Source organism: Psammomys obesus, unplaced genomic scaffold (genome assembly GCF_907164565.1).
Source record: "Psammomys obesus unplaced genomic scaffold, mPsaObe1.curated_primary_1811, whole genome shotgun sequence".
Lineage (NCBI taxonomy): Eukaryota > Metazoa > Chordata > Mammalia > Rodentia > Muridae > Psammomys > Psammomys obesus.
The window spans coordinates 62113-74819 of record NW_026596295.1 but is presented as its reverse complement, the minus strand read 5'-3'; the positions used below and the strand labels follow the sequence as shown (position 1 = coordinate 74819).

At 35.0% G+C, this 12707-nt stretch overlaps 1 protein-coding gene across 1 annotated transcript in view; it reads left to right on the top strand.

Moving 5' to 3' along the window:
- The window catches only part of LOC129668969 (MICOS complex subunit Mic27-like), a 46443-nt gene extending 33964 nt beyond the window's left edge, over nucleotides 1-12479 (top strand). Inside the window, 6 exon segments of the mRNA XM_055597008.1 lie at nucleotides 669-788; nucleotides 4637-4691; nucleotides 6151-6249; nucleotides 9629-9720; nucleotides 12038-12151; nucleotides 12348-12479. Of these exon segments, the coding sequence (XP_055452983.1) occupies nucleotides 669-788; nucleotides 4637-4691; nucleotides 6151-6249; nucleotides 9629-9720; nucleotides 12038-12151; nucleotides 12348-12479 (612 nt within the window).
- The last annotated feature ends 228 nt before the right edge of the window (nucleotides 12480-12707 follow it).

Sequence of the window (12707 nt, the reverse complement as noted above, 5' to 3'; positions counted from 1 at the left end):
AAAAAAATGACTCAGCCTCTACCACATTCTCTTAATTAGTGATTGATGGAGGTAGGCCAAGCCCATTGTGGGTGGTGACACCCTTGGGTTGGTGGTCCTGGGTTCTATAAGAAAGCAGGCTGAGCAAGCCATGTGGAACAAGTAATAGCTTCTGCATCAGCTCCTGCCTCTGGGTTCCTGTCCTGTTTTAATTCCTTTCCTGGGTTCCTTCAGTGATGAACTACAATGTAGAAGCTTAAACCAAATGAACTCTTCTCCCCCCTCTTGATTTTGTTCATGGTATTTCATCATGGCAATAGAAATGCTAATTAGGATAAAGTCCTTGCCACCAAGCCTAATGACCTAAATTCAAGCATGGAATTTACCTTGTGAATAGAGAGAATCAACCCCCACAAGAGTGAAGCCTAGTAGCTTAGACTACATAATAAACCCATGTCATATAAACAAATTATAAACAAAACAATATACTGTGTCCTACTATATGTAACATCATTTGATTCTGTCCTTCTAATAGTTTTTATGTTCATTTTATTATATCAGATCTAAAGTTTAGATTATATAGACAATTGCAGCTGTTTTTTGAAGGAAATTTAGTGATGATTCCTGTTGTGACACAGTGGTGGAAAAAACAACCCGGTTTTTGACATGAGCTTTTCTTCTACCCCCAGCTTTCAATATATACTGCACCACCTCTCCGTTCTAAATATGTTGAAGAACAGCCAGGTTATTTACAAATGGGCTTTGCATCTATCCGTACCACAACTCTTCGTTATGTTGGCTGGTGCAAGGTAAGTCTCTATTTTGATAGGAGTTAAATATTAGTGTTTTTTTTTATTGTTTTAGGTATTTATAGACATGGGTTTTCTTTTGTTTTGTTTTTTTTAAGATTCATTTATTTATTATTTATAAAGCATTCTGTCTGCATGTGTGTCTGAGGACCAGAAGAGGCCACCAGATCTCACAATAGATGGTTATGAGCCACCATGTGGTTACTTGGAATTTAACTCAGGGCCTTTGGAAGAACACTCAGTGTTCTTAACTTCTGAGCCGTTTCTCTAGCCCTGATGTTTATTTTTTTTTTAACTTTTCTTCTTCTCTCATGCATTACATCCCATATGGAGTTTCCCTTCCCTCCACTTCTCCCAGGCGCTCTCTCTATTTCCCCTCTCCTCCAGATCAATTCCTCCTCTGTTTCCCTTCAAAGAAAGAGAGAGAGAGAGAGAGAGAGAGAGAGAAAGAGTAGGACTCCTAGGGATATTCATCTATCATGGCATACCAGGATACAATAAGGCTGGGCATGTCCCCTCATATTAAGGGTGTGGTAGGTAAACCAGTATGAGGAAAATGGTCCCGAGCACAGGCAAAAGAGTCAGAGACATGCCCTGCACAGTATTAGGAGTCCCATAAGAACACCAACGTACACAACTATAACATATATGCAGAGAATGTAGATTAGACCCTTACAGGCTCCCTGGTTATTAGTTCAGTCTCTGTGAGTCCTGGTTAGTTGATTCTGTGTTCTTGTGGTGTCCTTGACCCCTCTGCCTCCTACAACACCTGGGTGTGTGTTTCTGCCTCTGCTTCCCTGATGATGATGCCCCTTTGATGACAATTGGGCTTGGCATTGATTCGTAGATGCAGTTTTATTTTAAAGAAACTACCTCAAAACTTAGTGGAAATACCAAGAACTGTGTAATGGCCCATTATTTTGGGGAATTTATCCTGGCCTATTATTTTGGGGGATTAGGAATATGATGAAATATTCATGTGATATTGCCTGGAGCTACTCTATGGCATCCATCAGGCAAATTGGCTGTTCTACAGAAGCCAAAATAGCTTAATTTTATCTTGTCAAGAGTGGCTGGATGACTAGACTCAATTGAAATTTTTTGACTGAGGTGGAAGCTAATAGTACACTGATATTTTATTATCATCATCATATAAATTTAGTTATGTGTAGTCAACATCTCCACAGTGAGGATCTTAGTAACAGGGCTACTAATATTTTTCTAATTCTATAGTAATAATCACAGTTTTTACTTCACCAACAAATGCAGCCTGGTTATAAACTTTTGTGTGATTTTAACATTTATTTTATTTTTTGATAATTTCATATGTGAGCACAATATTTACCTTGTTACATGACCCATCCTCTCCCATCCTCCAACTCCTTCTGTCTTCACACCATTCCCTCTCAATATCTTGACCCCTTATTTGTTATTGATACACACACATGCACACACATACGCACACACACTGTTGGTTTCATTTAATGTTTTCAATATGTATATGTGTTTAGGGCTGACCACTTGGCAGTGAAGAACGTATCAGGGGGCTTGTTTCCAGAGAACACTAATTTCCCTTCTCTTCGAATCCATTGATTAATTGCCTGTGGATTTTAATGTAGGCCTGGGTCCTAGTGAGATTTCCTGCATCCTATTTGGAATGTCAACTGGTGGTATCATTGTGAAGGTCTTGTTTAGGTGGCCATGTTAAGATTTGTAGATGCATATTTTTTGTCATATATGATTCTAATATATTCCTTTTTAAAAGAACATTTTGAGGCTGCTGAGATGGCTTGGTGGATAATGACACTTGCAATGGAAGCCTGGTGAACTGAGTTTGATCCCCAGAACCCATGGAAGGAAGAAAACGAGAAATGACTTCACAAAGTTGTCCTCTGCTTGCCTTTGCATACACGTGCATGTGTGCAAACACACACACATCATTATCATCATCATGATCATGAAAATCTGAATGAACTTATGTAAAATAGCATCCTTAGGTGAAATATCTAATCAGTGAAGTCTGATCAATCTGTTTGTATTTCAAACATGTAATGTAGGGTTATTTTTGAAAGTTTGTGTTTGTCATCCAATTCCAGGGTACTGGGTGTGCTAGTCACCCTTAATAGTGTGATCTCTGTGGGAAATAATCTTAACTAATTATGGTCTGAGTCATGCCCCTCAGGCTACTTGCCAAGAGCTCGATGACTCAGACTTAGGCCTCTTGAGACCTCATTTTCTATAGTGTACTCAGATGTGTCTTCAGTGAGGTAATTGTTCCTGAGAGATCTTTAAATTGCTATTGTAACTATCACCCAATTTAAGACTGAAAGAACATTTCATTCTGTTAATATGCTGAAGCAAATAGGTTGATGAAGGGCATTTGCAAATGCATTTCATCTTCAATGTAAACAACTTTTCTTCTCTAATTTTCCCCTAAGTATTCAATCTATTCCTTAAAAAAGTCTGATTTAAATTTTTTGCATCATGTAGTGCAAATTCAGTACATGCTCCTACCCTACACTTTGCTTTAATATTTTGAAATTTAGGTAGCAGTGCCCCCAAGTGGTCAAAATAAATTCCTAAACACGGCTAAGGAAAATAATTTCCCCAAACACCAGTTTTCTTTCCTAATGCTTTAAAGTGCTTCAAAACAGATCAGCCAATATTTTAACGCTTCAGGTAATATTTTTAAGACAGTTCTTCAAGAGAAATTTCTCAGTGGTACTTTATGTTTTATGCCAGTTTGTGTAGCTTTAAATCGTGCTGAGCACCTCTGCTTAATTGTTTGTTTTTTCAAGACACGGTTTCTCTGTGTAGCCTTGGCTGTCCTGTACTTACTTAGTAGACCAGGCTGGCCTCAAACTCAGAGAGATCTGCCTCTCCCTCCTGAGTGCTGGGATTACAGGTGTGCAACACCATGCTGGGCTCTGCCCACTCTTAAACCGATACAAAATTATTAGACCAAGACATCTCACTAGCTTACTTTTATTCCCATCTAATATAATTGTTTCTGTTTTTCTCCATTGAAAATAACTGTTACACTTGTTTCTATGCAGTGGTTTCATACACAAGGAGGCCCTATGTCTAGATTGTGCTTTCTTGTTTGCACAATAGAATCCAGTATGGAATATAGCAAGATTTTGAGTAAATCACTCATTTTCCCTCTAATATGAGTGAGCTAACACCCACCACTCAATGACTATATAGTACCTTGCCATTCACGTAAGTTAGAAACAGGTAAATAGAAAAAAATATATACATTGCTTTAATCCCTTCAGTGGGTTAATACAATTTTATTTATGTTCCTATTTAATAATAAATGCTTCATTTGTTTTTCTCTCATTCTAATTACACACTAAGATAAAGGGAAGAGATACAGAGCTTTTCAATAAAACTTTCCTGTTTTTTTTTTCCTCTACAAAATCATTCTGCTGTTGCTATCACATCCTTATTAGTCAGATAGTTGTGTGTGTGTGTGTGTATGCTGAGATATACCTCCCTTTGTGCTTTATTTATGATCCATTCCTTTTTCCAGGTCATAATAAAGTAAGATGATAAATCATAATAAAATTTTCACTATCTTTTCTGTGAAATCACTCTCATTATTGTAAAGATATTACTTTACCCACTTCTCCGAGGAAAATAATACACCAGAATTAAGTAAAATGGAAAGTAAGAGATGAATGGATGATACAGTAAGCAGGTATAATCATAGTGAATAAACAGAACATCTAGACTTAGATTCGAGTATACTACTAAACCAACAGCTAAATGTAACTTCTGAATTGTATCAGTCAACCACTTCAAAAGTTTACATCTCTCTTGTCCCCCTCTCCTTTTTTGCTTAGTATGTTTATGTCTTTATGAAGAATGGGATAATGGATACAGTACAGTTTGGAAAAGGTAGGTGAGTAAACCATCTATAATTAAAAGATATTATGGTTATACTGTTTAAAATGTAAGATTATAAACATAGTATATTACTCATTACTGTGATTATATTGATGTAGAAGATAGATTCTGTACTTTATTTTTAATAATAATAACAAAGCAATAGTAAGTATATCCTATTTATTTTACAATTTATTATATGATAAGGCCTTGTCACATTGCTGAGTGTTGCTATTATAACTACAGATTTCTGTCTTACAGATTAGGAAACTGTGGTTTAGAAAGTTTAACTAGGTTCCAAAGGTTACTTGGTCACTTTTAGCTGAAAGTCCACATTGTATATTTATAAAGCATAAGGTAAAGATTTATCCCCTCTTTTGCTACTTGGTTTATCTAAGTGCTATTATCTGTTAAAATATGTTATGCTTTTCTGTCAGTTGCTGGGAAATGGCATAGTAATCACTTAGCTTAACTGTTTCAGCTAATGTTAGAAATAGTATTTGATGCTTACGCTTCTTAATGGTATTTGGCAGCAGACATAGCTTCCTGATATTCCTTGCCTAGAGCAGTTGGCAAAATAAACATGTATGGAAAACAAAGAAAAATCAGCTAAAACTTAGGTATCTTCGAAACCTATTGAAGTTTATTTGAAATATTATTACTTAATGTGAATTAAGGTTTTACATATTCATTATCAATATGTTTTATAGCTTAGGTGAACCTGGAACTCTGCTTCCTATCTTTATCTTCCTGTCTTATCATCCCAAGTGCTAATTTAATGTATACACCAATATACCCAGCTATACCCCATCAGTCTTGAAGATCATAATTATGTATGTAATTGTTGTCAAATAACTATGATAAAAAAGTCTATTTTTAGAGCTGGAAATGATTTAAATGTATAAAACACTGAAACATCTGTATGTTTGATTATGCTGAATATGTTTTTTTTTTTTCTATTTTCACTCGTCATCTTGATCTTTAGTTTTAACCAGTGGCTAACGAGAGATTTCTGGGAGATAGTGACAAGAAGTATCTAATTCCAAAATGCTTTTATATCTTTAATTATTGCTAGATTCTACCAGTGTTTACACAGGTAACAGCAGAAGCCTGTTCGTTGTAGAGATGTAAAACATATACAATCAGAACTTTATTTTATGGTAACTTATATTTAAGTTGTACCTTCCAGCACCACAGTTCATGTAATGATATTAATAACTACTGATAATAATATATATCAAAGAAAGTATTGAATGACTTATGGAAGGTAAATTTTATTTTGTAGTAAATATTGTAACAGACATTTTAAATTGCCGTCCACATGAATTTTTTGTATATCATATTTAAAGATTATTTAAACTAATACCATATTGTCTGACATTAATATCCTAAACTCCAGCTATTCTGCACTACACTTACATCGAATGTCCAATTGTATTCCTTCTTATTGATCCTTAACTGGTCTCTTCAGATACATATATCTATCTGAAGAACCCTCCTCAAGATTTTCTGCCCAAAATAGGAGTGATTACAGCTTCAGGACTGGCAGGTTTGCTGTCAGCAAGAAGAGGTATGTTTTTAAGATATATTTTTTCAATGCTATTATAGTATTTCTAAATCTAAATAAATGTTATTTGTTGGATAAGATCAGATTAGTTTAGTGTAAAAATGTTTAGATTCTTCACTATACCATATTTATATATTTAAAAAAATTTTTCTTCTTTTGTAATTTATATTCAGTTTTTGTCATATTTATGTTTATAAAGATTAAGTTTGAGTATACGAAAATTGTAGTAAAGAATGGAAAACAACTGAATTTCTTATATTCTGCTGGTAAAAATGCAAAGTAGTGTAGCAATTTGGAAATAGTTTGACAATTTCTCATAAAGTTAAACATATACTTATCAAGCAACGTAGGAGTAAAATTCTAAAGTACTTACTTACCCTAGATGTGCTGGCTAGCCTTGTATCAACTTGACACCAGCTAAAGTTATCTGAAAGGAGGGAACATCACTTGAGAAAGTGCCCCCATTTAAGATCCAAAAGTAAGACATTTCCCTACTAGTGATTGATGGGGACAGGCATAGCAATTGTGGGTGGTTGGTTGTCCTGGGTTTTATAAGAAAGCAGGCAGAGAGTCCACAATGAGCAATACAGTAAGCAGCACCCCTCTAATGACATCAGCTCCTGCCTCTAGGTCTCTGCTCTATTTGAGTTCCTACCCTGACTTCCTTTGATGATAAATTGTGATGTGGGAATATAAGCCAAATAAACCGTTTTCCCCAACTTGCTTTTTGGTCATGGCATTTTGTTGCAGCAATAAAAACCCTAACTAAAACTCTACAGAAATGAAACACCCATATACAAATGCTTATAGCAATTGTTAATAATCATAACAAAGCTCAAAACAAGTTAAATATTCTTCAAACCAGGTACATGAATAAAGGAATCTGTAGCATGTCCCTACAAAGGAAAACTATTCAGGGTTACAATATTTTGAGCTATTGGCACATGTAATATTGGTTGTGAATTAAGTAGTCTAGACATTCTCTCCCCACACCACATAAAGCAGCCTTCTTACCCACCCTCTCCAAGTTCAGTCTAGGGTAGACCTGACTTTACCAGGCTCTTGAAAAATAATTCAAACAGACAATAAATAAATAAATAAAAGGTTTGTAAAATTTCACAAACTGCAAAGTCACCAGCAAACATTGTTAGTTTTTTTTTTTTTTTTTTTTTTTGTCAGGTATTTTTTTTTTCACCTTAATATCTTGTAATTTCTTTTTTAAATTAGGGGCCAAAAGCTGATTGAAAGAGTTAATAGTACATACTCCCATTGACCAAAACATTATCTGATTTCTTAGTCTCATTCAGAGTTCAACATACCCAGACAGACATTTAAGATCATTTTGAATCAGTGGTCCTATGTATCTAAGCTTTAGCTGAGAATGCTATAATTCTCGTTACACTGAGTACTAAATTTGCCTCTGCGGAAGTGTTTGGGGCCAGTAAGTGTGGGATTAAGAGAAAAGCTGTGATACAGGACTTGATACAGAACTTCTTATTCTTTCTTTCTTTATTCAGTTTTTTTTAAATTCTTTATTAATTACACATTATTCACTTTGTATCCCCCCTATGGTTCCCTCCCTCCTCCCATCCCAATCCCTCCCTTCCTACCTCCTCTGCACGCATGCCCCTCCCCAAGTCCACTGACAGAGGAGGTCTTATTTTCCTTCCTTCTGATCCTAGTCAATTAGGTCTCATCAGGAGTGGCTGCATTGTCTTCTTCTGTGGCCTGGTAAAGCTGCTCCCCTGTCAGGGAGAGGTAATTAAAGAGCAGGCCAATCAGTTCATGTCAGAGATAGTCCCTGTTCCTATTACTATGGAACAACACACTTGGATACCGAACTGCCATGGGCTACATCTGTGCAGGGATCTTAGGTTATCTCCATGCATGGTCCTTGGTTGGAGTATCAGTCTCAGGAAAGACCCCTGTGCTTAGGTTTTTTGGTTCTGTTGCTCTCCTTGTGGAGTTCCTGTCCTCTCCAGATCTTTTCCACTTCTTTCATAAGGTTCTTTACACTCTGCCCAAAGGTTGGCCATAAGTCTCAGCATCTGCTTTGATAGTCTTAGTTTTTAATTATTTTTTATATTAGTTACAGTTTATTTACTTTGTATCCCAGCTGTAGACCCCTCCCTCATTCCCTCCCAATCCCACTCTTCCTCCCTCATCTCCTCCCTACCCCTCTCTAAGTCCACTGATAGGGGAGGTCCTCCTCCTTTTCCATCTGACCCTAGCTTATCAGGTCTCTTCAGGACTGGCTGCAGTGTCCTCCTCTATTGCCTAGCAAGGCTGCTCCTCCCTTGGGCACGGAGGGGGGAGGGGAGTCAAAGATCCAGCCATCGAGTTCATGTTAGAAATAGTCCCTGTTCCCCTTACTAGGGTACCCACTTGGATACTAGCTGCCTTGAGCTCCATCCGAGCAGGGGTTCTTGGTTATATCCATGCATGGTCCTTGGTGGGAGAAACAGTCTTATAGAAGACCCCTGTGCTCCAGTTATATTTGGTCCTTGTAGAGTTCCTATCCTCTCCAGGTCATACTAACTCCCCCTTCTTTCATATGATTCCCTGCACTCTGCCCAAGTTTTGGTTATGAGTCTTAGCATCTGCTTTGATACACTGCTAGGTAGAGTCTTTCAGAGGCCCTGTGTCCGATACAGAACTTCTTATACCCAGGTTAATCAGAGCAATTTCAAGTTGACAGGCTCTAAGTGAGAACCTAGTGAGTTCCTAGTAACATTCTCTTTGGAACTTTTTAAAAGAGATTTTACTGCCAAAAAATGATATGAAAATGACTCTTACATGCTTAGTCAAGGCACTTTTGAAAATGCATTAATTATGTCAGGATAATTGCAATTAGTGTTACTTCAGTATTCTGAATCAGTAACATAAAGTAGTTATGTACCTTTTGAGGTCCGTAGCTGATTGGTTCATTGGGTCCTTCACCTTTCTAAGTGTTAATCAGAAAGGGCATGTAGAAGAGGGTCCATTTCACTTTAACCTGCTTTGACGAACACAGTAGCTGATTATTTCTCTGCTATCATGCTTTGTTAGATATTTGAAAAAATATAATTATAATTTCTAGTTTCTTAGGATATAAAAAATAACTAATCTTTTAAAAAGATAATTACTAATTCCTTTGTGTAGATAATTATCAGTATTAGATTCAGAATCTTTTTCTTAGATTGGACATGATGGCAAGGGGACATTAATTGAATTGAGATCCTCAAGGGCAATTTAGGCACCATCTTGATAGGTATTGCTAACTAAAGAGCAATTTAACATAGGGTGATAGCTTAAAGAGGAACAAAGAAAAAAAATCACAGTATAAAACATCAAATCTCTGGTGGTATCTATTTGGGTTGAATAATTTGTTTAAATTTTGTAGGTTCTAGGTTTCAGAAGATTACTTATCCTCTAGGGATGGCCACATTAGGAGCAGCTGTTTGCTACCCAGCTTAGTTAGTAATAATTGCAAAGGTAAGTTCTTTTAAAACGAGAGCAGTATTTCAATGTTTATTTAAACTCTCAGTGTAACAATACTTAAATGTCATACAACACCTTAAACATTTGATTTTCAGAGGCATGTAGTTGGAATCAGCTCTTTGGTTGGCAAAATTACATTAGCATCTCAACATGGAAAATAGCATTAATTTCATGATCATCACAGGTAAATAGGATGAATGTTTTTAGCTGCAAGATAAAAGCAGGTTGACAGATCAAGTTCAGAGACAAAACTAGAATTTATGGAGAGAAATACTTCTTTGTAGTTAAACTATAAATTCATGGCTTTTTTGTTTTTGTTACTTAATAACAGGAAATTATACCTGCTGGCAGCTGTTCAGTTCAGAAGACTAACACAATGCACGAAACATCAAATAATAGGTTACAGAGACTTATGAGGTTAAAAAAAATATACACACAAACAAATTCTTCCTTAATTATAAATTAATTATAGTAAATTAATAATATAATAATATAAATAAATTTATTTAGAAAAATAAATTATAAAAATAAAACTGTTGAACCTATGTGAAACATACCATTTTGCACAAAGGTTTCTTATATACAGTTTCTTATATACAATTTTGAAACTATTGGAACCAAAAATCAGCTTTCAGCTCATTGTAATTGCTGCAAATCTAAAAAGTCTCCTAATAATTTGAACAATTTTTATTGATTTTTTTTCCTTTTTTACAATGATACTCCCAGAGTCTCAGACACAATACTAATCAATACATAAGCTATATGATCATGCCTTGAATTTTATCACATATTCATATTCAGAAGCAGAGATTTGTGGTATGCGAGTTTTTCTTCTTTTTTGCCCTTAGTTAACCAACATTTAATATCCCCCCATTCATTCTTTAATATTATTACCAGAAGGACTTTCTGTACTTGTATTCTTACTAGTACATCTCTTTAATTGTTGATGTAGACAAAACTCGTTTATTCAATATTTTGAGAATGTCAGGGATATTGTGAGCTCTGCAGTTTGTGATGTGATCAAGCTATAAAAGCTTATAATAGGAAAAGAACAATATTCATTAAATCTAGTTATACTTGAGAAAATTGCTGAATAAAGTGATGAATTTTTTTAAAAGATTTCTTTCTATGAATTTACATGAGAATTAGCCACTTAATGTTGATGCTTAATGTTGATGAGCTCAAGAAAACTTGAGCTCATTTTACTTAACCATTGTTTTCATTTGCTGAAAAGCAAGCAGTGGCCCAGTGAAAGTTCCCAGGGACTGCCTTACCCAGGGTCACACTCAGCTTTAGGTGTTCTACTTTCTGTTACTATTCCCAGTGGATGCTGCTGCCGCTGATTATACTCTTTTTTTCTTTTTACAGTTTCTCAGTGATGGAGAAAAAGCCATAAAGTTTTAAGAAAAAAAAAACAAAAACTCATTTTTTCTCAGTGATCTGTTTACTTTTTCAAGCTGTTTATTCATAAACTTTTGTGGATACAAGTTTCACATAGTACGAAATCCTCTAATATAAGCTACCTGGTCATATCAGTAATGGCTGGACACAGAATGACAAATCTTGAGTAATGTCACTCATGTGGATAGAGGACAAAGTCCAGAGAAGCAGATTGCAGAATAGTATTTAATGGGGGCTGGCAATGGAAGGAAATGGGGAAGGGAGATGTTTGTATATACTGACAGTTATACGACAAAATGTTAGGAAACAAAAATGTTCATGAGGTCTATCTATAGCAAGGCAATTATGGTAAATAAGTATATATTGGACACATAAAATTTGCAGAGGGACTTGATCCTAAGTGTTTTTATCCCAGACATATAAAAAGTAACTACATGAGCTCATACCAGTGTTGGAAAGCTTGACTGCAGGAATTAATGCAAAAAGTAGACTTCTGTCAAACATTGTGTTGTTTACCTTAAATAAATATAATTTTTATTAGTAGTCCCTCTATAAGGTTGAAAAAATTTTTATCTAATAAAATGGGGTCTGGGGTATGGCTTTTGGTAGAGTCCTATGCTCAAGGCCTGGAGGTCAATCCCTAATGCTATAAATTTATGTTAAAATACATAGGCATACTTTTAAATTTATTCTATATTGTGAATGTAATTATATATTTATTAGCCATTTACATGTAGCTAGTACTTTTTCACATACGATTTTGAAAATACTACTTTATTTTGTGTGAACTAGATTACATTTTTATTGTTGATTGCTACTTCACTGTTCACATAAAATACTTTATCTGAGTTTAAAAGTTTTTATTTTAGCTTTTAAAAATATATTATCTGACTCACTTTTTCTTTGACAGATAACTGGGAGAAACACATATGATACAAGCCAACAAATTTATCAAGCCATTAAGTCATTGTGGACAAAAAGCAGTGAAAAACAATCACTCCCTGAACCAAAAGAAGAAACTAAGGTACAATGTAGATAAACCAAAAGGGTATTTATTGAGTTTTTGTTTGAGTAATCATTTGCTCATAATGATACTATAGAGAGCTCAAAGATAAAATTGAAACAGACAAAAGATTCACAATAACTTGGAATAGTATAATTTTATGTTATTTTAGTAAAATAATTTATTTCTAAAGAAAATATCTGGTTTTGATAAACAGGCAGGAAGGTCTGGTGAAATACATGCCAAAACAGTGTCTTTGCCAAAAGAATTTGCTTCTGTGACAAAGATGAAATCAGAATCCACCTCAGGTTTGTTTGGAATTTTTAATTTTTTCATTCTTATTAAATAATTTTAGAGCATTATACTTGATACATTGAACTTGTGTGTTTTGCTAAATATTTTTTTCTCTTTCATATGTATGCTTTGAATTTTATTTTTTGTTATGAGGGACCTAGATACCTAAGATTTTTCTTTCTGAATCACCACGTAGCTATAATACATGTCTTCATGTGTGCGGGTATACAGAAGTACTGTCAGTGTGATTGAGTGAAGCATTTAATATCACTTTATAAATGTG